Source organism: Bufo bufo, chromosome 3, assembly GCF_905171765.1.
Source record: "Bufo bufo chromosome 3, aBufBuf1.1, whole genome shotgun sequence".
In the NCBI taxonomy this organism is placed as follows: domain Eukaryota; kingdom Metazoa; phylum Chordata; class Amphibia; order Anura; family Bufonidae; genus Bufo; species Bufo bufo.
The window spans coordinates 141,015,381-141,030,544 of NC_053391.1; the positions used below are offsets into that span (position 1 = coordinate 141,015,381).

A 15,164-nucleotide genomic window follows, 5' to 3' on the forward strand; every position below is an offset into this window, starting at 1 on the left:
TTAGGTCAATTGGCAACATGATTGGGTATAAAAAGAGCTTCTCAGAGTGGCAGTGTCTCTCAGAAGCCAAGATGGGTAGAGGATCACCAATTCCCACAATGTTGCGCAGAAAGATAGTGGAGCAATATCAGAAAGGTGTTACCCAGCGAAAAATTGCAAAGACTTTGCATCTATCATCATCAACTGTGCATAACATCATCCGAAGATTCAGAGAATCTGGAACAATCTCTGTGCGTAAGGGTCAAGGCCGTAAAACCATACTGGATGCCCGTGATCTCCGGGCCCTTAAACGACACTGCACCACAAACAGGAATGCTACTGTAAAGGAAATCACAGAATGAGCTCAGGAATACTTCCAGAAACCATTGTCAGTGAACACAATCCACCGTGCCATCCGCCGTTGCCAGCTGAAACTCTACAGTGCAAAGAAGAAGCCATTTCTAAGCAAGACCCACAAGCTCAGGCGTTTTCACTGGGCCAGGGATCATTTAAAATGGAGTGTGGCCAAATGGAAGACTGTTCTGTGGTCAGACGAGTCACGATTCGAAGTTCTTTTTGGAAATCTGGGACGCCATGTCATCTGGACCAAAGAGGACAAGGACAACCCAAGTTGTTATCAACGCTCAGTTCAGAAGCCTGCATCTCTGATGGTATGGGGTTGCATGAGTGTGTGTGGCATGGGCAGCTTGCATGTCTGGAAAGGCACCATCAATGCAGAAAAATATATTCAGGTTCTAGAACAACATATGCTCCCATCCAGACGTCATCTCTTTCAGGGAAGACCCTGCATTTTTCAACAAGATAATGCCAGACCACATTCTGCATCAATCACAACATCATGGCTGCGTAGGAGAAGGATCCGGGTACTGAAATGGCCAGTCTGCAGTCCAGATCTTTCACCTATAGAGAACATTTGGCGCATCATAAAGAGGAAGGTGCAACAAAGAAGGCCCGAGACGATTGAACAGTTAGAGGCCTGTATTAGACAAGAATGGGAGAGCATTCCTATTTCTAAACTTGAGAAACTGGTCTCCTCGGTCCCCAGACGTCTGTTGAGTGTTGTAAGAAGAAGGGGAGATGCCACACAGTGGTGAAAATGGCCTTGTCCCAACTTTTTGGGGATTTGTTGACACCATGAAATTCTGATTCAACATATTTTTCCCTTTAAAATGGTACATTTTCTCAGTTTAAACCTTTGTTCCGTGATTTATGTTCTATTCTGAATAAAATATTAGAAGTTGGCACCTCCACATCATTGCATTCAGTTTTTATTCACGATTTGTATAGTGTCCCAACTTTTTTGGAATCCGGTTTGTAGTTACAATGCAACTATTTCATGTGTAATAAAAGGATTTGAAACCGCGCTGCTTAGGATCCAGTCGAACGCTACACAGGTGTAAGAATCAGGGTATTAGCCTCCGTCCTCCTCTCTCAAGGGGTTCAATCCTCCTCTGACACCTCCTCTGTAGGATTAAATGACCAGCATATAGTGAAGTACCCTCTTAGTTGTTATTAAAAAAAGGTTTTATTCTACTCACAAACAAAGGTAGATAACAGGCATAATAAAATCAATTCAAACTCCTGCCCGACCCGGGTTTCGCTCTCTGGCTTCCTCAGGGGCGACAACCGTTGTTGAGGAGTTCGAATTGATTTTATTATGCCTGTTATCTACCATTGTTTGTGAGTAGAATAAAACCTTTTTTTAATAACAACTAAGAGGGTACTTCACTATATGCCGGTCATTTAATCCTACAGAGGAGGTGTCAGAGGAGGATTGAACCCCTTGAGAGAGGAGGACGGAGGCTAATACCCTGATTCTTACACCTGTGTAGCGTTCGACTGGATCCTAAGCAGCGCGGTTTCAAATCCTTTTACTGCATGACTTTCGAGTGTGAATTACCCACCACACCACATTGGAACCAGCAGCGCACGGTAATTGTCCGTGTTCTGGGACACAGGACTGACATTTCTGTCTCTTCTTTATTGTATTTCATGTGTAAGGCTACATGGACGTTTTTTAACTATTCATCAATTTTCTGTGTGTCTGTCCATTTTTCATGGCTGTTAAAAATGGCCATGAAAAACTGATGAATTTCATTGTTTTTTTTTGTTTTGTTTTTTTATAAAAATCCCAAACCCTGCAGCACCCTCAGTATAAATAATGTCCCTCATGGTGGCGCATAATTTTCCCCATAGTGTCCCCAGAAGTAATAATGTCCTCCATAGTGGCCCCCAGCTTTTTGTTTAGCAAAAATAAATAAATCACTTACCTCATCCACTTGTTCATGCAGTCGCTCCTCTCTTGATTGAAAAAGACCTGTGTTGAGCATGATGAAGTCACTGCACTCTCCCAGCATGATCACGCGGTGACATCATCGGGCTGAGCGCAGTTCCTGTTTAATCAAGAGCCTCTGCACAAGTGGATGAGGTAGTTTTCTTTTAACCCCTAAAATGCCTTATTGTACTAGCATACCCGTTTTTAACAGACGGATGCACTCCAATCTAAGCGGTCGTTAAAAACAGTCTCATTGGGGTCCATCCGGCCGTGAAAGTCTGTCCTATTTTTTGATGGCCGCTATTCACTGTCCATTACAAAAATGGCAAATAGCCCCATATACTTTAATTGGTGCTAAAAATGGCTGTGCGACGGCCGTTACTTTTTAAAACAGCCATCATAGGGCCAGTTTTAACATTCGTGTGCATGTAGCCTAAGGGGTCGGAAAAAAAAAAAATCGACCTTGAATGGCATTCCTTCTAAAAATCATACATCAAGTACACAGCATATATACAGGCATTACGTATCGCCACGTCCAAAAAAATGCCGTAACAGAAAAAATAAAAATTTAAACACACAATTTGCCATTTTTTTGTCACCTTGACCCCTCAAAAAATAGGTTAGGACTGTTCTATTATAGGCCGGACGTTCCATAAAATGCAGAATGCACGTGGCTTTTTTTGTGTTAATTTTTCATCGCAATACTATTTATGGTATCGAAATTTAATCAAAATTTTGGTATCGTGACAACCCTACTGGAGAGTGATAAGAATTGATGCTCCACAAGCAGTTACTAAAATGTCAGGAGAGGTGACAGCTCCTCTTTAAGAATTCTGTTTCGTGTTCCAACACAGGAGCAAAAAAAACGGAATGAAATGCTGTGACAGATGTGACATCTGATAGATCCCATTGTCTTATATAGGTTCCACTGGGATCCGTCATGGTGGCTGTCATTTGACCAGAAACGAATAGCAGAACATGCGGTGCCATCTTTGCTGACAAATTTGACAGAACTTCCGGCACAGATGTCAACCGGCCATAGTCCGCTCCCAGCAGTTCCTGGATCATATATAGCATGTATACGCAGGATCATATAAGCCAGGCATCCTCAACCTGCTACCCTCCAGCTGTTGCAAAACTACAACTCCCAGCATGCCTGAACAGCCTACAGGTATCAGCCTACAGCAGGGCTTTGTGGGAGTTGTAGTTTTACAACAGCTGGAGGGCCGCAGTTTGAGGATGCCTGATATAAGCAGATGTGTGAGCTGCTGCCTGTCAGGTAAAAAACACCTATCATATTGTGTACAAGAAAATGAGTGCAGGCAGCAGTCTGGCTGTGTGTTGTAGGGAGACTTAAAGAGGACCTTTCACCTGAAAATGCAAGTTAAACTAAAGATATACCCTTACTTGCCGGCCCCCGGTGGTGCTTATTCAGTTCTTCATTTTGCACTCAGTGCCCCCGTTTGTCCGCGGTATACCCCCCAATATTTCCCTCCTTCTATGCTAATGAGCCAGTCGGCACAACTGGGCGGGCCTGCAAAAGTTCTCCCGGGCGTGTCTTTCTTCTCCCTGACACGGAGCGCATCCAATCAGTGCGCTCCGCTCTTAGCCAGGGAGAAGAAGCTCCAGTTCTCGCGAGATTCTCGCGGCTCTGGATGGATGAAATCGCTCCAGTTCTCGCAAATCTCGCGAGAACTGGAGTTTCTTCTCCCTGGCTAAGAGTGGAGCGCACTGATTGGATGCGCTCCGTGCCAGGGAGAAGAATGACACGCCCGGGAGAACTTTTGCAGGCTCGCCCAGTTGTGCCGAATGGCTCATTAGCATAGAAGGCGGGAAATATTGCGGGGGCAACGCGGACAAACGGGGGCACTGAGCGCAAAATGAACAACTGAATAAGCACCACCGGGGACGGCAAGTAAGGGTATATCTTTAGTTTAACTTGCATTTTCAGGTGAAAGGTCCTCTTTAAAGGGGTTATCTGGGAAATAATATTGAAGATCTATCCACACTATAGAACATCAATATCACATTGGCGGGATCCATATATTGTATAGCAGCTGTGCTTGATATTGCAGCTCAGTCTCATTGACTTGAATGGAGCTGAGCTACAACTAAGGCCGGTGATGGCTAACCTCCGGCACTCCAGCAGTGGTAAAACTACGACTCCCAAGATGCACACTTGCTTGGCTGTAGAAATAGAAATAAATGGAGCATTCTACGAGTCGTAGTTTCACCACAGCTGGAATGCCAGAGGTTAGCCATCACTGAAACTAGGCCGTGTAAACCAATATACAGTGACAACACATGGCCAATGAAGAGAGCGCATGGCCTCTTCTAACAGCTGATCGGCAGGGGTTCCAGGTTTTGGACCCGGATCCTGAGGATAGGTCATCAATATTAATTCCCAGATAACCCCTTAAATTAGACAGTACCCATGTGGTTCCACTGCTCTCCTCTGCCTGACGGTCAAGTTTAAAGGGAACCTGCCATGAACCTTATCTTGCCCTCGCTGAAGGCAGCATATAGTGACAGACATGCTGATTTCAGTGGTGTGTTCCTCATATGCTAAAAGTAATTTGCTGCTGAGAAAAGAGTCACGGCTACCTGAGAAGAGTCATGGTTATTATTCATGAAGTCCTGCCTTTCCCACCCACCTGCTGATTGGCATGGCTGATGATAGGTTTTCTCCTTAGGTTTCTCCCTAGGAGTTGGTATAGCAACAGTGGGTAAGGCTTCAAAAAGACATCCGTTTATCCAGTTCAGCCTGTTATCCCGCATAGTTGATTTAGGCAAGGGCTACACGGCGACAACTGTCGTGGCCAGGATCGCTGAGCAGTGGTGATCCCATAGAAATGAATGGGATCGCCGCGTCAGTCGCAAGAAATCCAGCCGTGCGACCCGTGTTGCCGTGTAGCCCTTGGCTTAGGGCTCATGCACACAAACGTATTTTCTTTCCGTGTTCGTTCCGTTTTGTTTTTATTGGCGGACAGTATGCGTAACCATTCATTTCAATGGTTCCGCACAAAAAAAACGAAGTTACTCCTTCGTGCATTCCGTACGTCTGTAGTACTGTTCTATTAGGGGCCAGCTGTTCTGTTCCGCAAAATACAGAATGCACACGGACGTCATCCGTATTTTTTACGGATCCATTTTTTGCAGACCGCAAAATACATACGGTCGTGTGCATGAGCCCTTAGAGGAAGGAAAAAAAAAAACTCTTGAGGGACCTGCCCTCAATGGTTGATGACAGGTTCCCTTTAATGCCCACCCACCCATTGGCAAGTACAAAGGAGTCACATTAACTATGGATGGAGGAGCAAATATGTATGATTCGCCACTATTAAAAGAGTTGTCATGAACTAAGTCTATAGCGCTATTGATAACTGTGGGGCTGATAGTATGATGAGCCGTCACAATGCACCGCAGACAGTCACTGAACGTGTGCTGCCCCATGTGGTCTGAATAGTAAACTCACCTGAGAAAGCAATATGCCGCTTTCTTTGCTGTACATATGTTCTATTGCGCAAATGATTACAGTTCCACAGGTAAAGCCGTGCTTCAATTGAAAAAAATGATTCACTAGTGGTGCAATTAAAATGAAAACTATGATGTCAAGTAAGCCACATATAGACAATAAACGTTAAGCTGAAGTAACATAGGTTGGAGTGTAATTTAAGAAACTACCACCTGAGGGCAGCAAATTACTACATTCCTCTGGACACAACGTTAGGGTAAAATAGATGTCATCGCTCACCCTGGCATCTGTACCACAATAATATGACAGCAACCAAAGACAGTTACCTTTTCACTTGTGAGATACTGTTGTGCAAAATTTCTTTCATTTTCTCCTCAACCTCGTCAAGTAGCTGAAGAAAGAGAGTGTTAATATTCAATTACGTAGTAACAAGACTTCCCATATTAATTACTCGAAATAAATCAGCAATGTCCTCCCGATTTTAACAATGTTACAGGAACTGCATCAATGCCAACAACAATACACAGTTTTGGTTAAACTGCCAATACATGGGCCAACCTTCTTGTATATTAGCCGCAACAATGGAAGTGAGTCAGGCATTCCTGTGTATGGCAAGGGAAATGCAGAATAAATGGTAAAAAAGGTACCAATCGAAAGGTACAAGCACCCTGTTGGCAGTTCCGCCACCCCTGGCATGCAGCACTACTGCTGTCAAACTGACAGACTCCACTGGAAGTCAACAGGATCCATTGGGTGCTGCTGGGATCCAATATATGTCTGACCAAGAGACTTTTGCACTGAAAAACAATGATGTTGGCTATTTGGTTCCTAGCGTATTCTATGTAGGTGATCATGGCAATGAAGTATGAAGAGGCACCCAAGTACCACTAAATCTGGTAAGAGGGAGAGCGAGAGAGCCCATCATCATACTAGGACCGGAATGTAAGGCCCCATTTACACAGGTAGATGATCCAGCCAATTATCAGAAACTGACATTTGTACAGACGCTCGTTCCCGATAACTGGCAATCACCCGGCACACAAGCCAGTTCTTATTTGTCATGTGGTCCGATCGTTTACGAAGTTATCCAACCCCTATAATGCCTCCCTAAATGCCCTCACACAGATTGTACTTACCTCACTCCCCGACACCCGCGTCGCTCTTGATGGCTGCACGGCCGCCGCTGCATCTCCCTGTCGCGTGGATGAAAACATCCGGAAACCAGGGGGTGGGGCAGCCAATAGCAGGCCGCGACATTGACGAGCCTCACTAGCATCGCAGGTGACGCTAAAGAGGCTCGTCCCCGTTGCGGCTTGCTATTGGTTGCCCCCCGATTGCTGAATGTTTTCATCCGCGCAAAGGGGAGATGCAGCGGCGGCCGTGTGGGCATCGGAAAGTGACGCGGGTGCCGAGGAGAGAGGTAAGTATCCAACCCCTATGTGTGAGGGGCCCGGGCATTTGGGGAGGCATTACAAGGGTTGGCTAACCCCTTTAAAGTGGCCCATAACATCATCATTGGAACATCCCCGACCACTTCCTGCTCTATTGGCTCATGTATGCCGTTTCATCACACGCTGCAACAAGGAAAACGGATCAACACTGTCTCTCAGCTTTAGGACAGGGTAACATGGAGTTGCCTGTGGTTCGCAACTGAAAAACCTTGGCTTTAGCACAAATCGCTGGGGACTCTGGGAGAGAAAGCTGCAATCAACTTTGTCATCCTCAAGTGGCAATTCTGCAATTTCACAGCACAATGTGGGGGAAGCCCAAGTCCAAATCTATTCACCGTGTCCACTAAAAACCGTGGTTGCAATGTGACTTCAATTATTCTTTATAGGGCAAAAAAAGCTGGAACTGATCTTACGTTGCAATGGATTAAGTCAAAAGCTGGCCATACATATTAGATTACCCACCAATTTCAGTGAGGCCAGCCCACCATCTAATGGGCAGGAGGGGGTCCTGACTTTCTCAAGAAGGATCAGGCTTTTGGATTTCAACAAGCCCCATTCTTCTGTTCTTAGGGGAGATAACAGACCACCAGTAGTGTCGGACAGCGCCTTTCACCTTTGTCTCTACTCAGATTACATGCATGTGTATTCACCAAACAAGTGTATGGACTACAGGTATTTCAGTGGTTTACAAACTCCACTAAGGCTACTTTCACACTAGCGTTTTTGTTGGATCCGGCAGGGTTCAGCAAAAACGCTTCCGTTACTGATAATACAACCATCTGCATCCGTTATGAACGGATCCGGTTGTATTATCTTTAACATTGCCAAGACGGATCCGTCATAAACTCCATTGAAAGTCAATGGGGGACGGATCAGAGACTGTGTCAGATTGTGTAACAGAAAACTGATCTGTCGCCATTGACTTGCATTGTGGGTCATGACGGATCCGTCTTGCTCCGCATCCCAGGACGGAAAGAAAACCGCAGCATGCTGCGATTTACTCTCTGGTATGAGAACAGAACGGAAAGCATTTTGGTGCACTCCGTTCTCTTCAGTTACGTTTTGTCCCCATTGACAAAGAATGGGGACAAAACTGAAGCATTTTTTTTCCGGTATTGAGACCCTATGGCGGATCTCAATACCGGAAAATATTAACGCTAGTGTGAAAGTAGCCTTATCTAGCATATTAATTAAGGAAAATTGACCTATATGGCTCCATGTTACCAAAGTAAATATGTCAGGCGGGTGTGTGTTGGCTTGCTATACCCTACTGTATAAGGATGTGTTGCACAGAAAATGCTAGAAGGGGACGTTATATACTTACATGCCGAACAGAATCATTCTTGTCCGGCTCATCAAGGCTTTGCAGATCAAACAGCACTAAGCCATGAGGATAGATTCTCACAGTAGCAAAACTGAAAGAGAAAATAAATAGACATACATGGAAGCATTACTTTCATATATAAACTGTATTATTTTTGAGAATCACGACCGAGGCTCTATACCAGTGATGGCGAACCTTTTACAGACTGCAACCCAAAACCCACGTATTTATGGCAAAGTGCCAACACAACAATTTAACCAGTCCAATATAGTATATCTTCCATGTACTTTATCATTTAGCTATAATAGCCTGTGTACATTCAGTGCGCTGCCTGCGCCGTTCATAGTGCGCCCTGCGCTGATGAATGGCAGGAAAAATCTAAGGCTACTTTCAGACTAGCGGCAGCCTTCTCCGGCAGGCTGTTCTCTTTTTATTCCGGCCGCCTCAAGGCATGTTTGCCGTGCTGCCACTGGAACTCCGGCCCGCCCCCACTATAGTCAACGGGGCCGGAGCGGACCTCCAGCATGCACTAGCGGAAGCACGAACAGCCTGCCGCTAGTGTGAAACTAACCTAAGGCATATTGTTAGACCATAGACTTTTTCCAGGGTGCATGTGCCCCCAATGTGTTGTGGCAGTGAGGGGCCTATTGAACTGAAATCCCTGGAAGGGTCTGATAGGAATCCTGTCAGTCCGACCAGCATGTATTATGCTGGTCAGTCCGACAAGCATGTATTATGCTGGTCAGTCCGACCAGCATAATACACTGCAATACAGAAGTATTGCAGAGTACTGTATTATAAGTGGACTAACCACCTAGTGTTCAAAATGTAAAATAAAATGTTAAAAAAAAAAAGTGAAAGTCCACAGAAATTTGCCCTTTTTCCCCCATTAAAAAATTATTATGTAAAAAAAACATACATATTCGATATTGCTGTGTTCATAATGACCCTTACTTACTATACTAAGTGAATACATTTTTTATTCCACGCAGAGATCTATATTAAGAAAAAATAATAATAGTGAATAAAAAGTGATTGCTCTATACAACCCAAAGTGGTACCAAAGCAAACTACTGTTCAATGGTATAATAAAAGATGTAGCTCATAAAAACACAAACACATTGTACTGACCCACAGAATAAAGGCAACATGTTATTTATGCTGTGTACGAAAGTAAAAATTTAAAAGATGGCAAAAGTGCTGTTTTTCCATCCTTCCAGAACGTGTTAATAAAAGTTAATCATTAAGTTATAAGTACCTCGAAATGATTCGACTGAAAAATACAATTCAATCCGAAAAAAGCCCATTTACGGCTATGTCGACAAAAACATAAAAAAAAAGTTTTGACCTCTAAAATGTATTAATGAAAAAAATAAATAAAATAATGGTCCCTTAAAGCGAGACCTGTGAAGAGAGCTATACTTACAGTCACCGCTAAGGCCAGTCATTAGCTGCAGTGGTGCATGTAAAGTTTATAGTCAGGGACTGCAAATCTAGTGAAAATGGCCCGGGAGCCACAGCACACAGAGCTCTCTTCACAGATCCAGCTGGGGGGGGGGGGGGGGGCAAAAAAAAAAAATAAAATTCCTGGACAGCCCTAGCGGTCCTATTTAATGGTGGTTGTTTTTGCAAACTTATGCTAATCTGATTGCCAATTTAGCAGATTTGTACCTATGAAACTGGCTGACCTGTTACATGTGCACTTGGCAGCTGAAGGCATCTGTGTTGGTCCCATGTTCATATGTGCCCGCATGGCTGAGAAATATGAAGTTTTAATATATGCAAATGAGCCTCTAGGGGCAACGAGGGCGTTGTCATTACAGAGAGAGCTGAGCCCAATGCTCCAAAGGGCTCATTTGCATATAATAAAACTTCATTTTCCACAGCCATGTGAGCACATATGAACATGGGACCAACACAGATCCCTTTAGCTGCCAAGTGCACATGTAACAGGTCAACCAGTTTCATAGGTACAAATCTGCTGACAGATGCCCAGGCTGTCCACTGTAGAGACACCAAGATGGATTACAGAAAGTGAGCGCCTGTCCTAGCAGCTCCAATTCACCATTCACAATAGATGATTGTCACAGCTCATCTATCCTTTCCTTGTACAATGACCTCTGCACAGATCACAGAGCGTGCCTAGAAGACTCTCCCATAGAAGTCTGACCATTGTGTCTATGGCCCATGTGGCTGCCGTAAAGAAATTTTCTTAAAGGAGTTCTCCGGTCCAAACCTAATAATTGCTGGCTAAATCTAACCTGTGGAGAGAAGGTTAGGGTACTTTCACACTTGCATTTTTCTTTTCCAGCACTGAGTTCCGTCAAAAGGGCTCAATGCCCGAAAAGAACTGATCAGGCATATCCCCATGCATTCTGAATGGAGAGTAAGGGTACTTTCACACTAGCGTTTTTCTTTTCCGGCGCTGAGTTCCGTCCTAGGGGCTCAAATCCGGAAAAGAACTGATGAGTTTTATCCTAATGCATTCTGAATGGAGAGTAATCCGTTCAGTGTGCATCAGGATGTCTTCAGTTCAGTCTTTTTGACTTTTCAGAAAACCGTAGCATGTTGTATTTTTACCTCCGGCCAAAAATCCTAAACACTTTGACTGAACGATGCAAGCGCTGTGCAGGAGTGGCAGCATAGAAATCAGCCACAGAGGGCCCTTTGGATGGCAAACAGTGGGCACTGGATGGCAAACAGGGGCACTGGATGGCACAAGGGGTACTGGATTGCAAACAGGGGGCAGTGGATGGCACAAGGGGCAATGGATGGAAAACAAGGGGGCACTGGATGGCACAATGAGGGCACTGGATTGCACAAGGGGGACAATGGATGGCAAACAGGGGCATTGGATGGCAACAGGGGCACTGGATGGCAAACCAGGGGGCACTGGATGGCAAACCAGGGGGCACTGGATGGCAAACAAGGGGGCACTGGATGGCAAACAAGGGGGCACTGGATGGCAAACAGGGGCTCTGCATGGCATAGTGGGGGCACTGGATGGTACAATGGGGAAACTGGATGGCATAAGGATGGCACTGGATGGCACAAGATGGCACAATGGGGAAACTGGATGGCACAATGGGGAAACTGGAAGGCACAAGGGGGACAATGGATGGCAAACAGGGGCACTGGATGGCAAACAAGGGGGCACTGGATGGCAAACAATGGGGCACTGGATGGCAAACAGGGGCTCAGCATGGCATAGTGGGGGCACTGGATGGTACAATAGGGAAACTGGATGGCATAAGGATGGCACTGGATGGCACAAGGATGGCACAATGGGGAAACTGGATGGCACAAGGGGGCAATGGATGGCACAAGGGGGACAATGGATGGCAAACAGGGGCACTGGATGGCAAACAGGGGCACTGGATGGCACAAGGGGTACTAAATTGCAAACGGGGCAATTGATGGCACAAGGGGGCAATGGATGGCAAAAGGGGGCACTGGATGGCACAATGAGGGCACTGAATGGCACAAGGGGGACAATGGATGGTAAACAGGGGCACTGGATGGCAAACAAGGGGACACTGGATGGCACAATGGGGAAACTGGATGGTACAAGGGGGGCAATGGATGGCAAAAGGGGGGCAATGGATGGGAAAAGGGGACACTGGATGGCAAACAGGGGCACTGGATTGCAAACGGGCACTGGATGACAAACAAGGTGGCACTGCTTGGCACAATGAGTGCACTGGAAGACACAAGGGGGCAATGGATGGCACAATGGGGGCAATGGATGGCACAACAGGGTACCTGGATAGCACAAGGGGTGCAATTGATGGCAAACAGGGGGACTGCATGGCATAGTGGGGGCACTGGATGGCACTAGGGGCACTGTTATGGATGCACTGTGGGTGTCACTGTTATGGGGGTACTGTGGATGTCACTGTTATGGGGGCACTGTGGATGTCACTGTTATGGGGGCACTGTGGATGTCACTGTTATGGGGGCACTGTGGACGTCACTGTTATGGGGGCACTGTGGACGTCACTGTTATGGGGGCGCTGTGAACGTCACTGTTATGGGGGCGCTGTGAACGTCACTGGTAGGCCCCTTTCACACGGGCGTTGCGGATTGGGGCCGGATGCGTTCAGGGAAAATGGTGCGATTTTGACACTAAAACAAGTCAGTTTTCCCTGCGATGGCGTTCCATGTTTGCGTTTTTTCCGCGCGGGTGCAAAACATTGTAATGCGTTTTGCATGCGCGTGAGAAAAATCGGCATGTTTGGTACCCAGACCCGAACCCGGACTTCTTCACAGAAGTTCGGGTTTGGGTTAGGTGTCGTGTAGATTTTATTATTTTCCCTTATAACATTGTTATAAGGGAAAATAATAGCATTCTTAATACAGAATGCTTAGTAAAATAGTAAAATAGTAATAATAAAAAATAATTTAACTCACCTTAATCCACTTGATCGCGCAGCCCGGCTTCTCTTCTGTCTTCTTCTTTGAAGAATAGGACCTTTGATGACGTCACTGCGCTCATTACATGGTCCATCACATGATCTTTTACCATGGTGATGATCATGTGACGGGCCATGTGATGAGCGCAGTGACGTCATCAAAGGTCCTTTCCCTGTGCACAGCAAAGAAGAAGACAGAAGAGAAGCCGTGCTGCGCGATCAAGTGGATTAAGGTGAGTTATATTTTTTTTTTTTTTTTTTTTTTTTTTTTTTAACGCCTCCAGCCCTATTGTACTATGCATTCTGTATTAAGAATGTTATTATTTCCCCTTATAACCATGTTATAAGGGAAAATAATAATGATCGGGTCCCCATCCCGATCGTCTCCTAGCAACCATGCGTGAAAATCGCACCGCATCCGCACTTGCTTGCGGATGCTTGCGATTTTCACGCAGCCCCATTCACTTTTATGGGGCCTGCGTTGCGTGAAAAACGCAGAATATAGAACATGCTGCGATTTTCACACAACGCACAAGTGATGCGTGAAAATCACCGCTCGTGTGCACAGCCCCATAGAAATGAATGAGTCCGGATTGATGCGTTCACGTCACGCATTGCACCTGCGCGGAAAACTCGCTCGTGTGAAAGGGGCCTTATGGGGGCGCTGTGGACGTCACTTATGAGGGTACTGTGGATGTCACTGTTATGGGGGCGCTGTGGATGTCACTGTTATGGAAGCACTGTGGACGTCACTGTTATGGAGGCACTGTGGATGTTATTGTTATGGGCGCTGAGTATAAGTGATAGGGCTCGTGCACAGAACTGTATCGGTTTTGCGGTCTGCAAGTCGCAGATCCACAAAATATCGTGTGCGATTCACGATTTTTTGCAGTCCCATTGAGTTCTATGGGTTTTAGATCTGCATTATGATGACCAGAATAGGACATGTTCTATTTTTCACAGAACTGGCAGACGGATGTGGAAAGCACATGGACGTCATCAGTGTGTTTTTTACATCCGTATGACAGTTCAAGTAAAGACAGAACATGTCCTATTCTGGTCTTCAAAATGAGGACCTCAAATCCATAGAACTCAATAGGACTGCAAAAAATGTGGATCGCAAAATGGATACGGTCGTGTGCATAAGGGTTTAGATTAGGGCTGCACGATATATCGCAAAAATAATCGAATCGCGATAATCGGCAAATGCGATATGGCGATTCGGCCGACCCGAAAATGCAGCGATTATATATGAAGGGGCCCCTATTGATAAAATGTCCTCTCTCCTATTGATAAAATGGCCAGCCTCTGTACTTACTTTCACGATGAATGCACTGCAGCGAGCGAGGCGGCCGGCCGGTGCGTGACTGACGTCACTTAGTCACGCTCCTGCTTCCTGAATTAAGTGGGAGGAGCGTGACAGTGACGTCAGTCACGCGCCGGCCGGCTCGCTCGCTGCCGCTCTCTGCAGTGCATTCATAGTGAAAGTACAGAGGCTGGCTATTTTATGAATAGGAGAGTTATGTGCGCAGTTTAGGACACATGAGGGGACACATAGGGCCATGAGGGGGACCAGCATAAGATGCTATATGTGTGTCTTATGCTGGCCCCCCTCATGGCCCCATGTGTCATAGCACACATCCCCTATAACAGTGCCATCCACAGATCCACCCCATAACAGTGCCATCCACAGATCCACCCCATAACAGCGTCATCCACAGGTCCCCCATAAGTGTCCTCCACAGATCCACCCCATAACAGCGTCATCCACAGGTCCCCCATAATTGTCCTCCACAGATCCCCCATAATAGCGTCCTCCACAGATCCACCCCATAACAGAATCATCCACAGATCCCCCATAACAGCGTCCTCCACAGATCCCCCATAACAGCGTCCTCCACAGATCCCCCATAACAGCGTCCTCCACAGATCCCCCATAACAGCGTCCTCCACAGATCCCCCATAACAGCGTCCTCCACAGATCCCCCACATAACAGCGTCCTCCACAGATCCCCCACATAACAGCGTCCTCCACAGATCCCCCACATAACAGCGTCCTCCACAGATCCCCCACATAACAGCGTCCTCCACAGATCCCCCACATAACAGCGTCCTCCACAGATCCCCCACATCACAGCGTCATCCACAGATCCCCCACATAACAGCGCCATCCACAGATCCCCCACATAACAGCGCCATCCACAGATCCCCCACATAACAGCTTCAT

General features: G+C 46.2%; 1 protein-coding gene across 1 annotated transcript in view; it reads right to left on the reverse strand.

The window, feature by feature from the left end:
• SMS (spermine synthase) overlaps positions 1-15,164 on the reverse strand; it is a 216,777-nt gene that overhangs the window by 120,736 nt on the left and 80,877 nt on the right. Inside the window, exons 3-4 of the mRNA XM_040423657.1 lie at positions 8,526-8,616; positions 6,077-6,141 (exon numbers count right to left, since the gene is read on the reverse strand). Coding sequence (XP_040279591.1) covers positions 6,077-6,141; positions 8,526-8,616 — 156 coding nt within the window. The remainder of the gene's footprint in view (positions 1-6,076; positions 6,142-8,525; positions 8,617-15,164) is intronic.